Source organism: Ischnura elegans, chromosome X (genome assembly GCF_921293095.1).
Source record: "Ischnura elegans chromosome X, ioIscEleg1.1, whole genome shotgun sequence".
Classification (NCBI taxonomy): Eukaryota; Metazoa; Arthropoda; class Insecta; order Odonata; family Coenagrionidae; genus Ischnura; species Ischnura elegans.
In genome coordinates this window covers 4,887,796-4,906,837 of record NC_060259.1, presented here as the reverse complement: position 1 = coordinate 4,906,837, position 19,042 = coordinate 4,887,796, and the positions used below count along the sequence as shown (strand labels likewise).

Here is a 19,042-nt window from a genome sequence, read left to right as displayed (position 1 = left end):
TTTATTAAAAACTTCCTGGATTTGGGAAGGGCAACATGGTTTTCGCAAAGGCTACTCCTGTGAAAGCCAATTAGCCTTTATCAGGACCTAGTGGAGGGAGTAGATAGTGGAAAGCAATTCTATGGGGTGCTGATGGATTTCTCGAAAGCTTTAGACAGTGTAAATGGCAAAAATAGGCTCATCAGGACTTGCTAAAAGAGACATTAAATGGATATATGTATTCTTTCATCTCGGGTGAAATGCATAGGGTTAAAGTAGGCGATACTTAGCCAGAGGTGTAATAATACTGATAATGCGTATGTACTCTACATAGATGTTTATTAGGCACGAGGCAAGCGGAGACTGTGTGTAGACCACACTGGTGTGGACTGGCGGACAATGACAAATGACATGCGATATACATATGTTACATCTCCCTCCTTAGAATCAACCATAAACACTCTACACCATAAATACTCTAGTAATATAAACTCTATGGAATCAACAATTCAATTCACTTCTGAGTTGAGTAGTCTTTCAAATACTTGGGCTTGCGAATTACTCTGCCTACCCTAGTAACAACAGGGTTATTGTCACTAGAAGGGCTAACATGCACATCAACACTGGAACTATTATGATCACTGACATTTACTTGAACATCACCCCCAGAAGGGCTTTCATGCACACCAGCACTGCCACTAGCAGGATCACTGACATCATCCCCAGTCCTATAACTTACTGGGTTATAGGACCTCCTCAGCATTACTCTATTTCGACGAAGATTGTTTCCATCTTCATCTCTTACCCAATAGCTTCTAGGAGCATTTTCACAATGTTGAATCACTTCACCAGAAACCCATTTATCATTTTTTCTAATTAATACACTATCACCCTTATCAAAACTCTTTAGATCACTTGCAGTACAATCATAATAAAACTTAGGCATTACCGATGCACAAACTTTGTTTACAATTTTTGGTTTTTACAATACTGAATTCACTGGTAACTTGCTTTTCAACATCCTGCTAAAGAACAATTGTGCAGGACTAAATTCCTGATTAGACAAAGGACTATTTCTGTACTCAAGCAACATAAATGCTAAGTCTTTTTTACTTGTAAAAGCCCTTTTCAATAACTGTTTACAAATTGATACAGCTTTCTCAGCCCTACCATTACTCTTAGGGTAGTGCGGGCTACTAGTGATACTTGAAAAATTCCACTCCTTGGCGAATTTAATAAACTCTAAACTGGAAAACGGAACATTGTCTGATAATAATTTATCTGGTGTTCCGTTACGAGAAAAAATACATTTGAATTTAGAAATTACATCCTTGGCTGTTTTATTTTGCAGCTTTTCTAACTCAATCCAGTTAGAGTACGCATCAACAACTGTCAGATAATTTTCTCCTCCAAAGGAAAACAAATCACATGATATAAATTCCCATGGTCTATTTGGCTTAATATGACGTAGTAGTGGCTCTTTACCATTTTGAAATCGATACTTTTCACAGATTTTACAGGAAAGCACCCATCGTTCAATATCTCGGCCCATATTTGGCCAAAACAATAATGCTCTTGCTCTTGATTTGCACTTCCTTACACCTAGGTGTGACTCGTGTATTAAATTTAACATTTGAAGTCTTAGACTTAAGGGAACAGCAATTTTATTCCCAACAAACAACAGACCACCTTCATGTGAAATATTTTCTTTCATTTTATAATATTGTTTTAACTCAGAGCTTAACAAGTCTATATTTGAAGGCCACTTACCCATACAATAATCTAATACTTTGCTTAATACAGGATCGTTTTTTGTAGCCTCTTTGAACACAACCTTTTTACTGTCTGACATGCTCAATTGATTGCATAAACTATGGATCATTTTACAATCTTCTAGATCACTACATTCATTAGCATCATCCTTAATTTTACTGCTTTTCCGTGACAACAGATCTGCTATTATATTATTTCTGCCAGGTATATGATTAACATTTAAATCATATTTTAATAATTTAAGTCTATATTTTTGTAGACTACTTGGAATTTTATGTAATTCCTTGCTAAGCACACCAAGAATTGGTTTGTGATCAGTAAATATCGTTACCCTTCTACCATACACAAATTGATGATGTTTTGTGACTGCAAAGCACACAGCTTTCAGCTCCTTCTCAATTACAGAGCATCTTTTCTCTGAGTCACTTAGAGATCTAGAACTAAAGGCAACAGGTCTCTTACTTTGCATTATATATGCCCCCAGGCCCTCATTACAAGCATCAACGTATATCTCAATAGGTACATTTGGATCAAAAATTTTTAACGTTGCCGCTGTACTAATTCTACTTTTCAATTCTTTGAATGCAATGGCTTGAGCAGTAGACCAATTCCAAACAACATTTTTTCTTAAAAGTTGCCTGAGTGGTGCAGTAATTTTTGCCATGTTTGGGATGAACTTACTTAAAAAATTTGCCATCCCTAAAACTCTTTGCAACTCCTTTTTATTTTTAGGCTCTTCTAATGCTAAAATTGAATTCACTTGCTTTGGGTCAGGCTCAACACCCTTCTCCGAAAACATTAAACCCAGATACTTAACATTATCTACTTTGTACTGTATGTATTTGCTTAGGGTTAAATTTAATATTATTCTTCTTAGCCCTTTCCATTAACTTGGCCAACGTCTCATCATGCTCCTTTTCAGTGTTAGTTGCAACAATGAAATCATCAAAATATATACCAACGTTTTGTATGTCTCCGAAACATTTTACAATTTCTTTCTGAAATATTTCTGGACTAACACTAAGACCAAAAGGTAATCTTTTAAATTTAAATTTTCCAAAAGGTGTGATAAAAGTTGTTAACAGACTACTTTCTTTATCTAACTCCAATTGAAAGAATCCATCCTTCATATCTAAGACAGTATAGTACTTTTTTCCCCTTAAGAGTAGTTCTAGTTCACTACTAGATGGGATGGGGTAGGGATTTACCTTCATACATTTGTTTAACTGTGTGGGATCTAAACAAATTCGAAGGTTGCCATTGGCTTTTTCTACAATTACTATGTTATGTACCCAATCTGTAGGATAATCCACACACTCAATAATATCCTGCTTCACAAGGCTACTTAAAGTTCCTTTCAATTTAGGCTTAATGCTTTCGGGAATTCTCCGTACTGAGTTTATTACGGGCACTGAGTTAGACTTAAGTTCCAATCTTACAGTTGTGGGAAACTTGCCTAATCCTTTGAAGACTTGCTCATAAGTTTTAAAAAACATTTCCCTGGTACACCCTTCAGTTCTTTCATACAACCCTCTTTATCAGGTTCAGCCTTACACAAGTGTTTAATTCCAAAATTGGTACATTATCAATTTTAACAACAAATTTTACTTTTACCTTACGCCCCTTTACTATGCAATTTAGTATCACTGACCCCACTATTTCTAGTTTCTCATCAGAGTAAGTTAACAATTTAAATTTTGTCTTTTCGACCTTTTCTTTTATAGGCAATTGATTGAACAATCTGTACGGCAATACATTACATTGCGCCCCAGTGTCCAACTTGCAACAGATATCGGCGTCTTCAATCTTGATTTTTTCTCTCCACACTTGGCCATCCTTTGTCCATTCTTCTTTGTGCAGCACATCGACAAACAGCTCCGACTCCGACTCTTCCTCGCTGTCACGCTTCCTCGTTTGTTCATGCAACTGGCGGACGTTCCCCCTCTTTCGACAGCCGATCACGAAATGATTCTTCATGCCGCAGTAGTTGCACACCTTATTGTACGCCGGGCACTTAGCTCTTTCCTGCGTAAACCCACACTTCCGACACTTATATTTCCGATTAATTATTTCATCTTCAGATGCATTAATATTTCCCTTATTAGCAAAAGTCTTACGATTTTTCTTTTTCAAATTAACTTCTTTGCTCGCACCTTGCAATGTTTCAGACTGCATTTTACTCGTCTCAGCAGCCCTACCATAGTTTATCGCATCGGATAACGTTAGGTCACTGATTCTTAACAGTCTCTCTTGTAATTGTGAATCGTTTATACCGATCACGATCCTGTCTCTTATTAAACTTTCTTCTTCAACAAAGTCACAATCTTTGGCAAGCTTTCTAAGAGCAGTCACAAAATGCTCAAACAATTCACCATCCTCTTGCTACGTGAGAAAAACTTAAACCTGTGATAGATGACGTTCTTTCTAGGCTCACAAAACTTGTTAAATGCCTCAAGTACCTTATCAAATTTTTTGGCCTCTTCATCAGAAAGCTTAAACGTATTAAACGCTTCTAACGTCTCATCACCCACACAGTTAAGTAACATCGCTACTTTTACTTCGTCAGATTTTTTTATCGTTACCTGACGCTTTCAAGTAGATTTCAAACTTCTGTTTGAAAAACTTCCAATTTGCGGCAATGTTCTCGTTGATTATTAATTCTTTAGGTGGTCTAAACTCCATTATAGTAGCGGACCACTTCTGACACCATGTAATAATACTGATAATGCGTATGTGCTCTACATAGATGTTTATTAGGCCCGAGGCAAGCGGAGACTGTGTGTAGACCAAACTGGTGTGGACTGGCGGACAATGACAAATGACATGCGATATACATATGTTACAAGAGGAATATGTACTATGCCTCGAGCGGTGTACACCAAGGAAGTATGTTAGGACCCTTACCCTTTATAATCTATGTGAACGATATTATTAGATGTGTAGATAGCCCCATTGGTATGTTTGCTGATGATTGCATTATTTATAGAGAAATCGGGAAGGTAGATGATGGTGAAATTTTGCTAGAAGACCTAAAGAGCCACAGTGTTAGGGCAAAAAGCTGCTCATGATGTGAATTAGGGGTGATAAAACATACGTATATGAATAGAATGAGCCTTTGTTGGCTTTAATGGTTGGAACACACAGTGTGAATGCAGGATATATTGGTTTAAACCCAATTCAAGTCAACACTTTCCTGGTACTTTTTACTTCTTGATCATTGCATGGTGTTCAAGAAATGATTGTAGATATCAGGCATGCTGAGTCCAGATCTGATGTTAGTTTGTCTCAAGTGTATCAGGCAATTTTTCAAAACCACAATCAACAAAATGATATTTTTATGCATGTATGAGTTAATGTCCCACATTTTACCTGGGGATGTGATGGTAAAATCGGCCACGTAGGCAATTGAAAACAAAATGTAGTAACATTATGTAGAACAAGAAAAAATATGCTTTTTCACCAATTATTTGTCCTCTATATGGTCACATGACCCATCAGGGGTCAATTGAAGGTTAAAAAGTTTTTTAATAAATATTAGAGATGGGTCGAATAGCAGATTTCTCGAACTCTAATATCGAATTCGAATATTAAATCATTGCTCGAATATTCAAATACCTCGAATTTCGAATATGTACCTCGAATACTAAACGATGAATGCTGGAATGTTTGACTCGGTTGCATATGCAGTAGGCAACACAAGATTTTGGGGAGTATTTTTGATTTCCCTTAAAGGATTCGAAAAGGAATTTAGCTGATTAATGGAATATTTTAATTTTATGAAAACAATTGGGCCTATAATTAATTCAACTAAAATCGCTTTACCCCCACTTCTGCTGCCAAGTGCTAGCTGACAATCTGAGGCATTTTGCAAAATACAAGCTCTTCTCCACCGGATTTTCTTCAATTATTTTCAGTCCATCTTTGGGAGTTCTCACGAGATAAGAAGATGAATTGGAATTGCTATCAGGGAGAAACCGAATATCCTGAGAAAATATCCCTTTGTCTGGGACTGTAACAATAAAGATTTATAGCACCACTCATAAATTGTAACTTAATATATGTTTTCGGAGAAAATACCGCATCAACTTCTGAGAAGCTCTGCTGCTCATATCGAGTCTCGCCAGAATGCCAAGTCTCCGTCCTATTTTGACATTTATTTCCTCGCGTAAAATGCTTAAATAAAGTCAGAAATGCGTCGCGTTTGGTCTTGTTCTTTTTTAAATTACGTGCACATTACTAATATTTCAATCCAACAAAGGTGTAATATCAATTGCCGAAAGTCATTGTTAGACACCTTTTGGGCTAATAGGTGATTCATGTAGCAGTTGACCTCCAGAAACTGGAAACTTAGAAGCAGGTGCGCTGAAAAAGGTCAGTGGGTGAGAAAAGGGGGGGGGGGGGTGCGAAACATATTTTTTTTTGTTCTCGTGTAACTTGATATTTTTTTCGAAGCTATAGTCTTCGTAATATGATCCCTGCGCGAGCTGGGACCTTTTTTTTATTTCGGAGAAGAGGAAAGCCTCAGAGTGGGAGCTAGTGCTGAATGGAGGGGGATAGCGAATCTTGGGAAATGCGCTAGTGTTACTAACTATCCCACGGTACTCATGCAGCAGTTGACCTCCAGAAATGGGGAACTTGGAAGCAGGTATGCAGAAAAAGGTCAGTGGGTTAGAAAAGGGGGGCGTGAGACACGTCTTTATTGTTCTCGTGTAACTTGATATATTTTTCGAAGCTAAGGTCTTCGTAATATGATCCCTGCGTGAGCTGGAACCTTTTTTTATTTCGGAGAAGAGGAAAGCCTCAGAGGGGGGCTAGTGCTGAATGGAGGGGAATAGCGGATCGTGGGAAATGCGCCAATGTTAACTATCCCACGGCACTGAGTTTCTCCCTATGGTAGTTTCATCTCCTGGAAAAGATTCAAACTAAGTGCCTGTGCTTATTAGCCATAAATGACACATGATAAACACTTTGTCTCATTTATACGAAACCTGCACGAGCTGGGGCCTTTTGTTTGATTTCGAAGAGGAGGAAAGCGTCGGAGGAGGGGCCGAGGGCTGATAGATGGAGGGGGAAGCGGATTTTGGGAATTGTGCCACGTAGTTACTATCCCATGGCAGTGAGGTTTTCCTGGTGGGGGAAACCGGGGATTTTCGGATTTTTTCACCCGGATCAATTTAGGTTCCCCACGTCGAACTCTTTTCACCGCTCTAACCCGCGCATTTGATGTAGTTCGTCAACTTGCCTAAAACGGCGCTGCATGCACTAAAAGACTAGAGTTCTCTACATTTTTCTGAGTCAACTACCAACGATGTGCGTGCGAAAGTGTACAACACGAAATTCAAAGTATTCGAGGCGGTACTTTTCGCATAATTATTCGAGACCTCGAATATCGAATACTTTCTAGTATTCGAGGTATTCGAGTATTCGTGGATACTATTCGCACATCTCTAATAAATATCTTGGCATCAAATTGAGATTATGTAAAAATTACAAAAATGAATACTCAAAAGACAAATATAAATATTTTAATTTTGGCAAGCATTCAATATAACATGCTCAGTTAACTGTAGTTAACCAAGTAATACTCGATTTTTCAAACCATCACTTAGTTTGTGCTACAGATAGTTTCATTTTGAATGTGCTTGGGCCTACAAGTAAAAACCATTATTTGTGATGCCTATATATTAGGAATATAAAAAGAGAGTGGTTGGTCACAGATACTATACGCATGTAATACCGTATTTCTGAGAATATAGTCCCTCCCCCCAAATTTTGAGGCATCAGTTTTGGGAAAAATCAAAAAAGTATGATTGAATATTTTCCCCCCCTTTATAATTACCATGGGCAATTTTGAAAAAAAAAGGGGGGACTATATTCAGATAAATACGGTATGTACTCAGAAAAAACATGATAAGGTCTCGTAATATGGTTCAATTGTAAGAAAATCCAAGATAGAGGCATATCAAGATGTGCCATAGAACAAAAATTTGGAATTTTAAAAATCCGTACTATATATATATGTGCTGGGGGAGAGAGTGTTGCCTTTGGGGACTCCATAATTCGGAAACATCCACCGTGACACTGTCCAGCTTCGTACACCATTATTGCATCCTCTCACAAGAGCACTATGTCAAACGTCATTGCTCATTGTTTCATTAGTTGATAGTAATTGACTGATAATTCCTGTCTTTCTGGATGATAATTTTGGAATTTCCAAACACTAAGTATTATTACTACACTACGTATGCCTTAGCTAAAATCAATCATTTACTCTTTTATCCAGCATTAATGTATAGAGAAAAATAGGGTTGTTCACACCTGTCTACACAAACCTATAAAAACCTATCCAATGCATATAAATCACATCAGTTTGTGTGTACATACATTTATATATTGAATTGGATCATAAAATTTCTAAGATCATCCAGTATTTACCATGAAACATATGTTTGATGGTGTCTTACACCCATACATGTATGCTCGTCATATTACTCATTATTCTTCATATTACTTGCTATTGAGTAACTTATTGTTTTCTGTAACAAATCCACCTAAGAATATGCCAAAATAGGCGCATTAAAATATTGGCTGAGGAGAGCTTACCAATTCTGAATATTGTAGAATTAGAGATATATCCTTGTTGTCTGTCTTAAAATCACAGTCATGGAATATTTTATCTACTGCCATCAAGTGGCTCAATCAGACGTAAAATTAATATTGTAGTTTGCTCATTTATTTTTTAAACTGATTCCTTCTCAAAACTTATTTTTTCATTTATGAGCCTGTAGAATGTCACACTGTTGCTTTTACAGTTGTTTTCAACTCCTCAATTTGTTGCGATGCATTTGATATGCAATGCCTTCACCTTCAATGATCCCATGATCCCCTTAAACCCTTTCAAGTGACATGGTGGAGTTCTCTCCTTAGCATGACTGCTGGACTGACAATGAGCCCCTAGAGACTCTTTGGTCCCCTTTGTACAGAGCAGTTTTGCAGGATATTCGTTTGGAAAGGTCTTGCAGATAATCACACACTCTCAGCACCAACCTTTTTTGACCCTCTAGTGGGGACTTGCCTTGTATTTAGGCTTCCTCCTTTCGGGGTTTATAACCCTACCAGAGGCATTGTTTTGCTGCCAACTTATGATTTGTTTATATGAATTGGTGATATGGATAATTGTTGCTTGCACATAAATGGCAGACTTCAAATTAAATTCCTCATTTTATTCTGAGAATTGTCAAATTTTGAACAAATCTCTACTGTTATTTCTGTCCAGTAGTCAATTTTAGTGACTTCTTTCATATGGTGTGCAAATAATTTAGGAAAAATGTATACTTTATGCGAGAGGGTTAATTGTGGTCTCTTGAGACCTGTGCTTCTTCTTATCCAATGCTGAGACTTCACACCATCCGCTGAATATGGTCTTTAATGAATGTTACTGTGAGGCTCTTTTAGCATTTTACTGCTAGACGTCTTCAAATATGCATGATTTTAGAGAGTTGCTGCCATTCAGATACCTGTGCAGCTAATTTCTACACATGTGGTTTATCACTTTGTTGTTATTTGCCTAGGATTTTCAGTCCCACCATGCAATGTCCCAGTGTTTTACAGCAAGTTTTGTTTTTGGAAATGTATTGTTTGAATGTCGATAGGTGTCACCAACAACAAAGAATTACATGTTATTCGCTGAGGCATATGAGTATATGAGTAAAGATTTGTGAATGTGTGTGAGATGATCTGTGATTTTTGTATGTGAAAATTCATCGTGCCAGTGTTCAGTTGCATGATAAAGTGATGTGTCACCAGCACCTCAATGTGTAAATGTGACAGCGACGACGGCTATGGATAACCATCACATTCCACTCTATCGAGCAATCATGTAAGCCACCGTCATTGCGCGTATCATAGAGGTATGAGTGCGCGAGGTTGGTATCATTGGGAAATATGAAGAGCCAATGAAATCCTTCGACACATCTCTGTCCGAGGATGCATCATCTGCGGTGTCTTTAAAATAACAGAAATAACAATAACGAACAAAGAAAACATGAAATGGGTGCAGTGGAAGGCTATGTACTTTGCTTCACCAATAGGTAATATTATGTTGAAGTATTATGGAAAAGTTAGGGGGAAAGTGAAGTATCACTTTTTGATGTATGATCACATAATCTATTTTGCCAATGCTTGCCGAGAATACTGCAATCATTATATTTGCTATATCGTAGAGAATGGTCGAAAAGTCGTAACGCTTGCATGGATACTAATAAATGTTGGAATGGTATTGGAAGTGTAAAATTTGATTATAAGGTGCTAGCGATTTGAATGTAAGTAGTTAATAGTTGATTAATGATGATTAAAAAATGTAAAAGGAGTTTTACGATGTTGATGTATTGGAGAATGTTCTTGGCAAATGTTGACAATAAAACTTCGATATAAATTAATGGACGTTTAAATCACGAATGTACTTCAATTAGCAGTACTTAATTTCCAATTTGCTGCGTGCAAATAAAGCTGCTCAATCGAATTCACCACCAAGCACATATAACAATTGAACAAGGTGAACTACTAATAAAATCAAGACAGTACTCCAGTAGAAATAATTACGAATTAAATAGGTTTTTTCTCGATTACAGGGCATTTTTAAATTAATCAAACAATAATTTTTGCAAATACATATTTGCATTTATTCCTCATTTTTATTTCAGCATATGTTTGTCACCATTGGTTTCTAACTTGATAGGCCGATGACGCTCGCAGCGTGATAAAGAGTGCGATCACGGTTTCATAATTGCTGCTATCACCCTCCGTCGTGGGAATTGCATGCAATGAAAACCAAATAAATTTTGTGTCAAAATACAAGCACCTTCATTTTATGCACTAAGATTATTTCATGGAGATTTCTCCTTTATTGTATCAAAACAAAATTAATCCAGTTTCATATTTTCCCCAGCAGAAAATTATTACAATAAATTAAAAAGTTAATTTACAAGCCCATGTTCTTGTTTGAACTAAAAAGAGGAAAATGAACCACCCTGGCTTGGACCAAGGTCCCATGATTAAATTTTACAGATAAAAGACTACATGTTCATAATAAAAAAATGCTGTGTGCATTCACTTTACATGTGACATTGGAGTGATATAAATTCATCATATATTTGTGAATTTTGTTGTGGTATTGTAATGAATTTTTACGGCGAAAGAATTTGAATTAAGTGGTTGAAATGGAGGTTCACCACATGTTTAGTTTTGAACATGTAGTCTTTAAAATTTAAGAGTAAGACAGGGGGCCAAGGCTGGGTGGCTTATTTTCTTATTTTTAGTTTGAATGAAAACATGAGTTTTGTTTCATCAACTTTTTAATACACTGCAATATTATCTATTTTTTACTTTAAATTGAAACCTGGTTTTTGATTGATTTAAAAAAATCTTTTGTGAGAATTATATTTCATAAAAGTGAAGCCTACCAGGCTACCAAAAACTTCTACACAAAGGAGGGCAAAATAGCAAAGCCTAAAATGATGGAAGATCTATAATGCCATCTGAAAATATATTTTAAAATATAAGGAAAAAGTGACAACAGTGCCAGGATTCAAACCTGATCTTCTTATCCATTATCCGATACATTATCCGTTTTGCCATTGAACACTTTGCAGAGATTTGATGGATTCAGTTAATAACTTATGCTACAGCTGAGTGATCACTTCAATGTGAATTGTCAAACGTTAAGGCTCGTACTGCCTCTGAAGACTTAGGAATAGTGTAAGAATGCATTGTCATCTAGTTCGTATCAGTATTGAAAATTTCAAATTAAAGTGAGTTAGATTTGAATGGCAAGATTTTGCCTGGAAGTGCAAACAAACTGACAAGAAAGTGACTTCATGAAAGTGTCATAGAGTAATACCAGAGTATTCATTATAATGAAATCATGAATTATAAATATGTATAAGTACATCTGACATTATCATGAATGGTACCAAAAGAAAATATGTACATATTTTGAATTTGTGGATAACTTAGCCATTTCTGTTATTTCCATAAACATGCTAATTGATGACCATTTGTGTATTTTTATACACCTTTTAACATCGCTGCTATAAATTTACAAAAAATATTTTGAGGATATTTTGAGATGAGGATTGATAATTTGAAGAATTGACGTACAAACCCGTGTACTAGCTCCTTTATTATCACCAGGCTATGATCATGCTCAACTATTGAATAATTTTTTCTGATTAAAATTTAAGACATTATGAAAGTTACTTCTGAGAAGATTTTGGGTTCAAGCCCTCTGGTTGGCCCTTAGGCATAATAATTTCTTGTCTCATGCCAATAATAGTAAAGCTGTACAATATGCATACCATTTGTGATAGAAATATATGTGAAGTCCAATAATGTCTTAAAGGAATTATAGTACCAATTTATATCCAGAATATAGGTAATATGATGCCTTTAAGAGATATTTCTAGCCTTAGATTTTTTTGTTGAGGCTTTTATTCTTTTGCCGAAAAAAAATCATTTTTATTATTTCTAAGAATATAGGAGAATATTATTGCTTGGTAGCCAACTTATTTTATTGGAATGGCAAGTGATACTTGTGTGAGGTTTCATGGTATGAATAGCAGAATTGTTAATCAGAAGTTAAGTTTATATCAAAAGACATGTATTCAAAAATGAAATTTTGTCTCTTCATTTCAAACTTTCATGATGTAGACTGTAAACACTGGCCACAGGGATCAGCCATTCTGTAAGTCAACGGCTAAGAACAAATACTTCCATCATATAAATATCAAAGATGATATGCACTCCTCACAAAGACAGAGGGAAATTCAAGGGAAGGAACCATGTCTTGATAGTCATGAAAGAGTACACGTCTTGTTAAGGCAGATTTTTAAAAATTTAGTTGAGACATGATATGTATTAATAAATGATAATTTGATGTAAATAAATTAACTATTCATGACTTGAATCAATAATAAGTAATGCTCAGGTGAAGTAAATTTTAAATATAATCAGTAAATGGATAAAAAATCTGCAGTTTCACAGACTGCTTGCCCGCTACCTATGTTACAAATAAGTGCACCTCTAGCGGATTGTTAAAATTCTCTCTCCTATGTTCACCTCACAGTCCATGGCATCTTCCCCTTCATTTATCAGTTCTATTTTTCCTTGCCCCTCCTTAAATGTCAAAGAACCATGTCTTTCTCTGTCTGACCATTGATCACTCACAAATTGCAGGCTTCCTTTGAGGTTTTGATGGCCTCCCTTCCGGGCTCCTTGTTCTATTTTGGTCTCCATCACAGTGGGGAAGCAGGCCTTAACAGGACGTTGTACTATTTTATGACTTTTAAGCCATGTATCCTTCCTTTGAATTTCTCTTTGTCTTTGAGAGGAGTGCCAATCATCTTTTATGTTTTTATGATGGACGTCTTTATCATTAGACCTTGATTTACAGAATGACTGACCCCTGTGGCCATGTCCACCAGCCTAAGCAGTGCTAAACTGTCAATGAACATAAAAAATACAATTTTTAAAAGACTGTTTGGTATCAAATACAATTTGGTCGTCTTCAGTATGAAGAGGATGTCTGTAAGTTGGAGTATCCATGTACAAGAGGTTGGATCCTAATGCAAAGCAATATCCTTCTTCAAGAATTCGTAACTGTCTGTAAGTTAGTGGTGTCCATATCGAGAAGTTTCAGTGTACAGCACAGCCAAAGAGGAGGAGGTGTTGATGAGGAAGTGGGAGAATTAGTCAGGCCCTATACAACTTTAAGTATAGATTACTGTAGATTCATTCACCCATGTGTTTTTCTTTTGACCAAGTTTTACTCGATTTTTATCAAATGTTTAATATGCATCTACCTGTCTCACCAGCTCCCATGTGCCCAAAATGCTGTGAAAGAGATGCGTGGTGTGGCTCTGAGGGGCCGCAAGTTGCAGATCGACTTTGCATCTCGAGAGTGTCAAGAAGCATTTTATGATCACTTGGAGAAGCAGGGCCATGCCAATGCTGCCGCAGTCACTGCAGTTGCGACTGCCGCTGCAGTCACTGCCGCTGCTGCTGCAGCTGCTGCTGTGGCTGAGAGACCTTGGGATCGAAGGGACTCACAGGGTTTTGACTCTCGGTACGTCATCTTCTATTGTGTGGTATGCAAAAGACCAAGATTCTTGTTTGCATAACCTAATGTGCCTTTTGTGCCAATTTTTATTTTCTTGCGAAATTTATTAAATGGCTCTGTTTGAAATAACAGTTTGAACCTTTCATGTGAATTTGATGTTTTTATTGATTTATGATTTTCTTTGTTTTTTTGAATGGTATTCACAGTAGTTAGGATTTTTTTCTGTTAATGATTAGAATGTAAGAAAGCAATGCATTTATGAAAGTTAATCAATCAATGATATTGTGCAATTGCTTGTCACTCTGAGGATAATATTATGTCATATTTATTTAAACTGTTGCTACTTCCATTTCTATCTTACATGATCCATTGGAAGCCTATATTTTATTGTTGTACTTTAAAATTTTGATAAAAATAAATCATGGTCATTAGTCAAAATCCTTAGATTAGTTCGATGCAGCTCTCCACTCCTCTCTCCCATCCGCTAGCCTTTCCATGGTGACATATTTCTTCTCTTTAACATCCTCTACATTCTGTCACTCAATGTAACTCATTTGAGGCCGTCCCTTGCCCTTCTTCCCCTCCACCTGTCCTTCTACTAATAGTTTTCATCAGGCCATTGTGTCTCATAATATGGCTAATTAAGTTGCCACATCCTCTCCTTAAGGTTTTTAGAAGACTTCTCTTTTCTCTCACTCTTCTTATAACTTCCTTATTACTTACACGGTTGATCCATTTTATCCTCATCATCCTTCGGCAGTACCAAATTTCGAATGCTTCCATTCTGAACTTCTCTGCTGCTGTCAACGACCAAGCCTCGCTTCAATAGAGAAACATGCTCCATATGTAGCATCTAATGAATTGCTTCCTTACTTCCATGCTTGTACTCTCAATTGCAGGAAGATTCTTCTTTTTATAGAAAGCCCTCATTGCCTGCACTATTCTACTATTTCTTTCTCGCTTCATCCATCGTTGTTAATTTGGCTTCCAAGCTAAGGAAACTCTTTCATTAACCTAGGAAAGCTTATGCTTAATGGTTAATGTAAAAGAAAGGTTAATGTTTTTCCTACCCTCTCGTTTGCTGCATGATAATATTTTAGTCTTCTTTTTGTTGGTTATCAGCTGATATCTAGCCATTATCCTTTCCATATTTGTCAAATTCTTCTTCGAATCCTTCTCTGTCTTGTCTATGATTGCTATGTCATCAGAAAATTGCAACATACTAATTTTTTCTCTGCATATACTGACACCCAATTCCTTCTCCTTGATTTCATTGATGCCTTTCTTGATGTAAACATTAAAAATTATGGGGGACAGTGCACACTAGGGGGCCTTGTTTTGCCACTCTTTTTTAGGAGTAAATTCTAACACCCAGCTAAAGTTGTGTACCTGGATAATTTTAAAAATGTAAATAATTTGAATTTGGTTTAAGCAAGCACTCATTTTTAATAATCATGCCTGTGGAAATCATGCCTGAAAATGTCAATGGTAGTCACAAAGATGGGATCAAGCTCTTTTATACCGTCAGTGACTATATTGACTTTATTTTTGTATAAGAAGATATAACTTAAGTTTCTTTCAGTGTGTGCACCATTTGGAAAAAAGCATCCGTTCCAGCAGTTGTGCCAACTTGAGTAATTCAACTCATCTCACGCTGTATGATGAATACAAAAGGGCAAGGAAAACCTGAAGACTGTATAGATAGTAAGGCATAAAAGAGCGTGATACCATCTTTGTGACTACCATTGGCATTTTCAGGCATGGTTTTCACCTTTTTGACGGAAAATTTCTCAATATGGCATCATTTATTGCATGCATAGCATTAAAATGGTGTTTTGAGTTGCGGGTTGCCTATATCAAAAAATTCTTTTAGGGACACGATACAAGGTCATTTTCTCCATAATTAGAAGAGATATAGCTTCGTCTTTGGTATTAAATATCAATCAAAGTCCAGCATTATACCCCAATGTAAAAATGAGTGCTCGCTGGAACCAAATTCAAATTATTTAGATTTTTAACATGTTTCGTTAAAAATTTCGAAATTTCAAAGCAAAATGGCAAACAGGAGATATCAACCGATTTGGAAAAAAATCAGATCAGTAATACTCATCCAGGTACGCAACTTTTGCCGGGTATTAGAATTCGCTCCTTAAAAAAGTGGCAAAATGAGGCACCCTAGTGCACACACCCTTGTCTAACTCCTTCTTCTATTCTTGCTTCTGCACAGTTGGGTGGCATTTTATCACAGCTACTTGGTTTATATACAAACTATGAATAAGTCTACGATCATTGTAGAGCACTCCGATTTCTTTCAGAATTATAAGCATCGAATTCCATTCCATGTTATCAGATGCCTTCTCCAACTCAACAAATGTTGTTAGTTGGTTTGTTCTTCTCCATTCTCTTCTCTATGAGGAGCCTAAGAGCCGCAATTGCTTCTCTTGTGCTCATATTTTCCCTCAATCCAAATTGGTCCTCATCCAGGAATCCATCTGCTCTTTCTTCTATTCTCGCGTAAACTAATCTTGTCAGTATCTTCAACGCATGTGTGGTCAGGCATATGTTCCTAAAATCTTCGCATTTCTCTACTCTCTTCTTTTTGGTATAGAAATGATGATGTTCTTCTCAAAGTCATCGGGTAAATCTCCTGTTGTGTGCATTTTGCAGATAGTTTTATACAGTTGAATTAAGATTTTTTCTCCTGAATTTTTGATTAGCTCTGCTGGAATATCATCTATTCCTGGGGCCGTATTCTTTCGTAGGTCTATTATTGCAGCATCAAATTCTGATCTTATTCATTAATATGCTCACTCCCTTGTCATCCTTTTCATCTTCACTTTCCCCTTTGATAATTTTTGAGCTGAGTTTGCTCCCATTGTATAACTCCTCCAGGTATTCTCTCTCCATCGGCTTTGTCTTCATTTTCCATCGAAATACGTATTTCCATACTTGTCCCTTATGGTATTACATCTTGTACTCGCTACCTTGAAATGATTCCTTACTATTCCATAAGCCGCTTCCACTTTCCCTTCTACAGGTTATTTTACATATCCTCACTTATGTTCTTCATCCATGCTACTCTAGCTTTCCTTGCTTCTCCTTGCTCTTGTAGGATGCTTGTCCTTCCTCAATATTCCCATTCTTGTACTTAATCCATTCTTCAATGAGGTCTATGACTTCATCTGTGATCCAAGCCCTGTTTCTTGATACATAAATTTTCTTCTTCCTAGAACTTCTTTAGCAGCGTCTTGAAGCCCACTTTTGATATTTTTCCTGCAATTCTCCACTAGTTATGGCATAAATGACTTTTTTGGAGGTGCCTTACCACTCACAACACACTCCAGAGAGCTGCCCACACAGTGTGACTCAGCAAAGCGTTTCTGGTTGGAGGGGAGGGGGGAAGAGGGGAGTGGAAGAAAGGGGAGGTGGTGAGGGGGGATTTCGGAATGAACATTTTAAACGCAGCATTTCCTAGATCACAATTTGAAAAATTGATTTCAAACAAATCATGTATTGCATAGTCACAATTTTTAACAGGTGATATAACTGAGGAACCATTTCTGCCAATACGCTGTATCTTTCATGGAAGACAGAAAATGTATTCCATCTGCTGTGCTTAGAGGTGACAACAATTTAAAAAATTCTGTTGCAACAAAATATTCTCTCTGAAACTACATGATCATGTTAACATTTCATATTTAATTCCCTCAATTAATCTTAGTTGTTTGTGTTGGAACAAATTTTCATTCTTATCTCATATTATGTTCATAAATTTGCCGTTACCAAAAACTTTTACATGAGCATCTTCAACTATTATTATTTCACAATGTATGGGACATGCAGGAGAGAGAGAATTACGATTAAGGTCTTGTGGGATTCTTTAGAGTAATACCCAGAAAATGAATCAGGAGTATCTTTCCAGTGGCACGAAAAGATGAGCAGTGGGCTATCGTGAAAAGTGCCATGTGCTCCCTTTGACCTGCCAGTCGTGCAATGAGCCTGACACAGAAAATATTTTTGGAAGTAGTCATATGCGCATGGAGTCCAAGTTCCACCACTCATGACTCCAACACGCACAGCTGTGCGCTGAAGGAGTTATGGGTGCCAGGAGTCTGACTTTGCCTTGCACAATTCCAGTGCACATTGTGCACGAAGGGAGTTGTGTGCACATGGAGTCCGACCTCTACCACTCACGACTCCAACACACTCAGTGTGTGCTGAGGGAGTCATGGGCACCAGGAATCTGACTTTGCCTTGCACAATTTCAGCGCACAGTGTGTGCAGAGGGAGTCATTTGTGGAGGGGAGGGGAGTCGTGTGCGGAGGGGAGGGAGTTGCGACTCACCAAATAAGACTCTCTTGCCTCACAACTCTATCTGCTGAGTTACTCATTTGAAGTGGCTCTGTTGCACAGTGCCTATCACTATTCTCTACTGATTTCTCAGTCTCATCTTATCGTATCTTGCTCTCCACTACTTCTTGGAAAGCCTGTTGATTTTTTGGCTCCTTCAGTTTGTCTAATTGCCATGCAGTCTTTGCTGATTTCTTTAATTTCTTGGATTTCAGATGACATTTCATCATCACTAGATTTTGATAACTATCAATATCTGCCTCCGGGTAGCTTTTGCAGTCTGTTATCTAGTTCCGGTTACAATCAATATTCAGCTTAAATAATATCAGTGATTATTATTCCAGTTTGCACATTCTGATGGATTCAGGCTTGTGTTGATATTTTTTCTATTTGACTCAATTTTAAACAGAGATTCCTCGAATCGGTACGAGACTGCTGTGTCAAGTCGGAGTTTTGGTATGAGCTCTGGCTGTCGGTACGAAGTTGTTGGAGCTCAGCGTTCTTCGGTAGTGCGGGGTGCTGTTCCTCCCAGTGGATCTGCATACGCTCGTTCATCGGGGTCATCTGGGGCTGCTGGATCTTCATCTGTGGTGACTGCTGCAGCTTTGTTGGCAGGAGGAAGTGGTATGGCTACTCCGCCACATTCTGCAGCACAGCTGAGGACAGCAGCAGCAGCGGCTGCAGCAGCTGCAGCTGCAGCTGCTTATGGTGGTGGCAGTGGTGGCAGTGGTGTGAGTGGACCTGGCCGAACCCCTCGCTCTATTGCTCAGTGCCGATATGACTACTATGATGAGTATCCTGAACCACGGGGTGCCCGCTATAGGT

General features: G+C 37.4%; 1 protein-coding gene across 4 annotated transcripts in view; it reads left to right on the top strand.

Annotated features, from left to right (window-relative positions):
* The window catches only part of LOC124170950 (protein split ends), a 138,429-nt gene that overhangs the window by 61,589 nt on the left and 57,798 nt on the right, over nucleotides 1-19,042 (top strand). For all 4 annotated transcript variants that reach the window (XM_046550034.1, XM_046550036.1, XM_046550035.1 and 1 more), the window contains exons 6-7: nucleotides 13,623-13,873; nucleotides 18,627-19,040. In XM_046550034.1, the coding sequence (XP_046405990.1) occupies nucleotides 13,623-13,873; nucleotides 18,627-19,040 (665 nt within the window). The remainder of the gene's footprint in view (nucleotides 1-13,622; nucleotides 13,874-18,626; nucleotides 19,041-19,042) is intronic.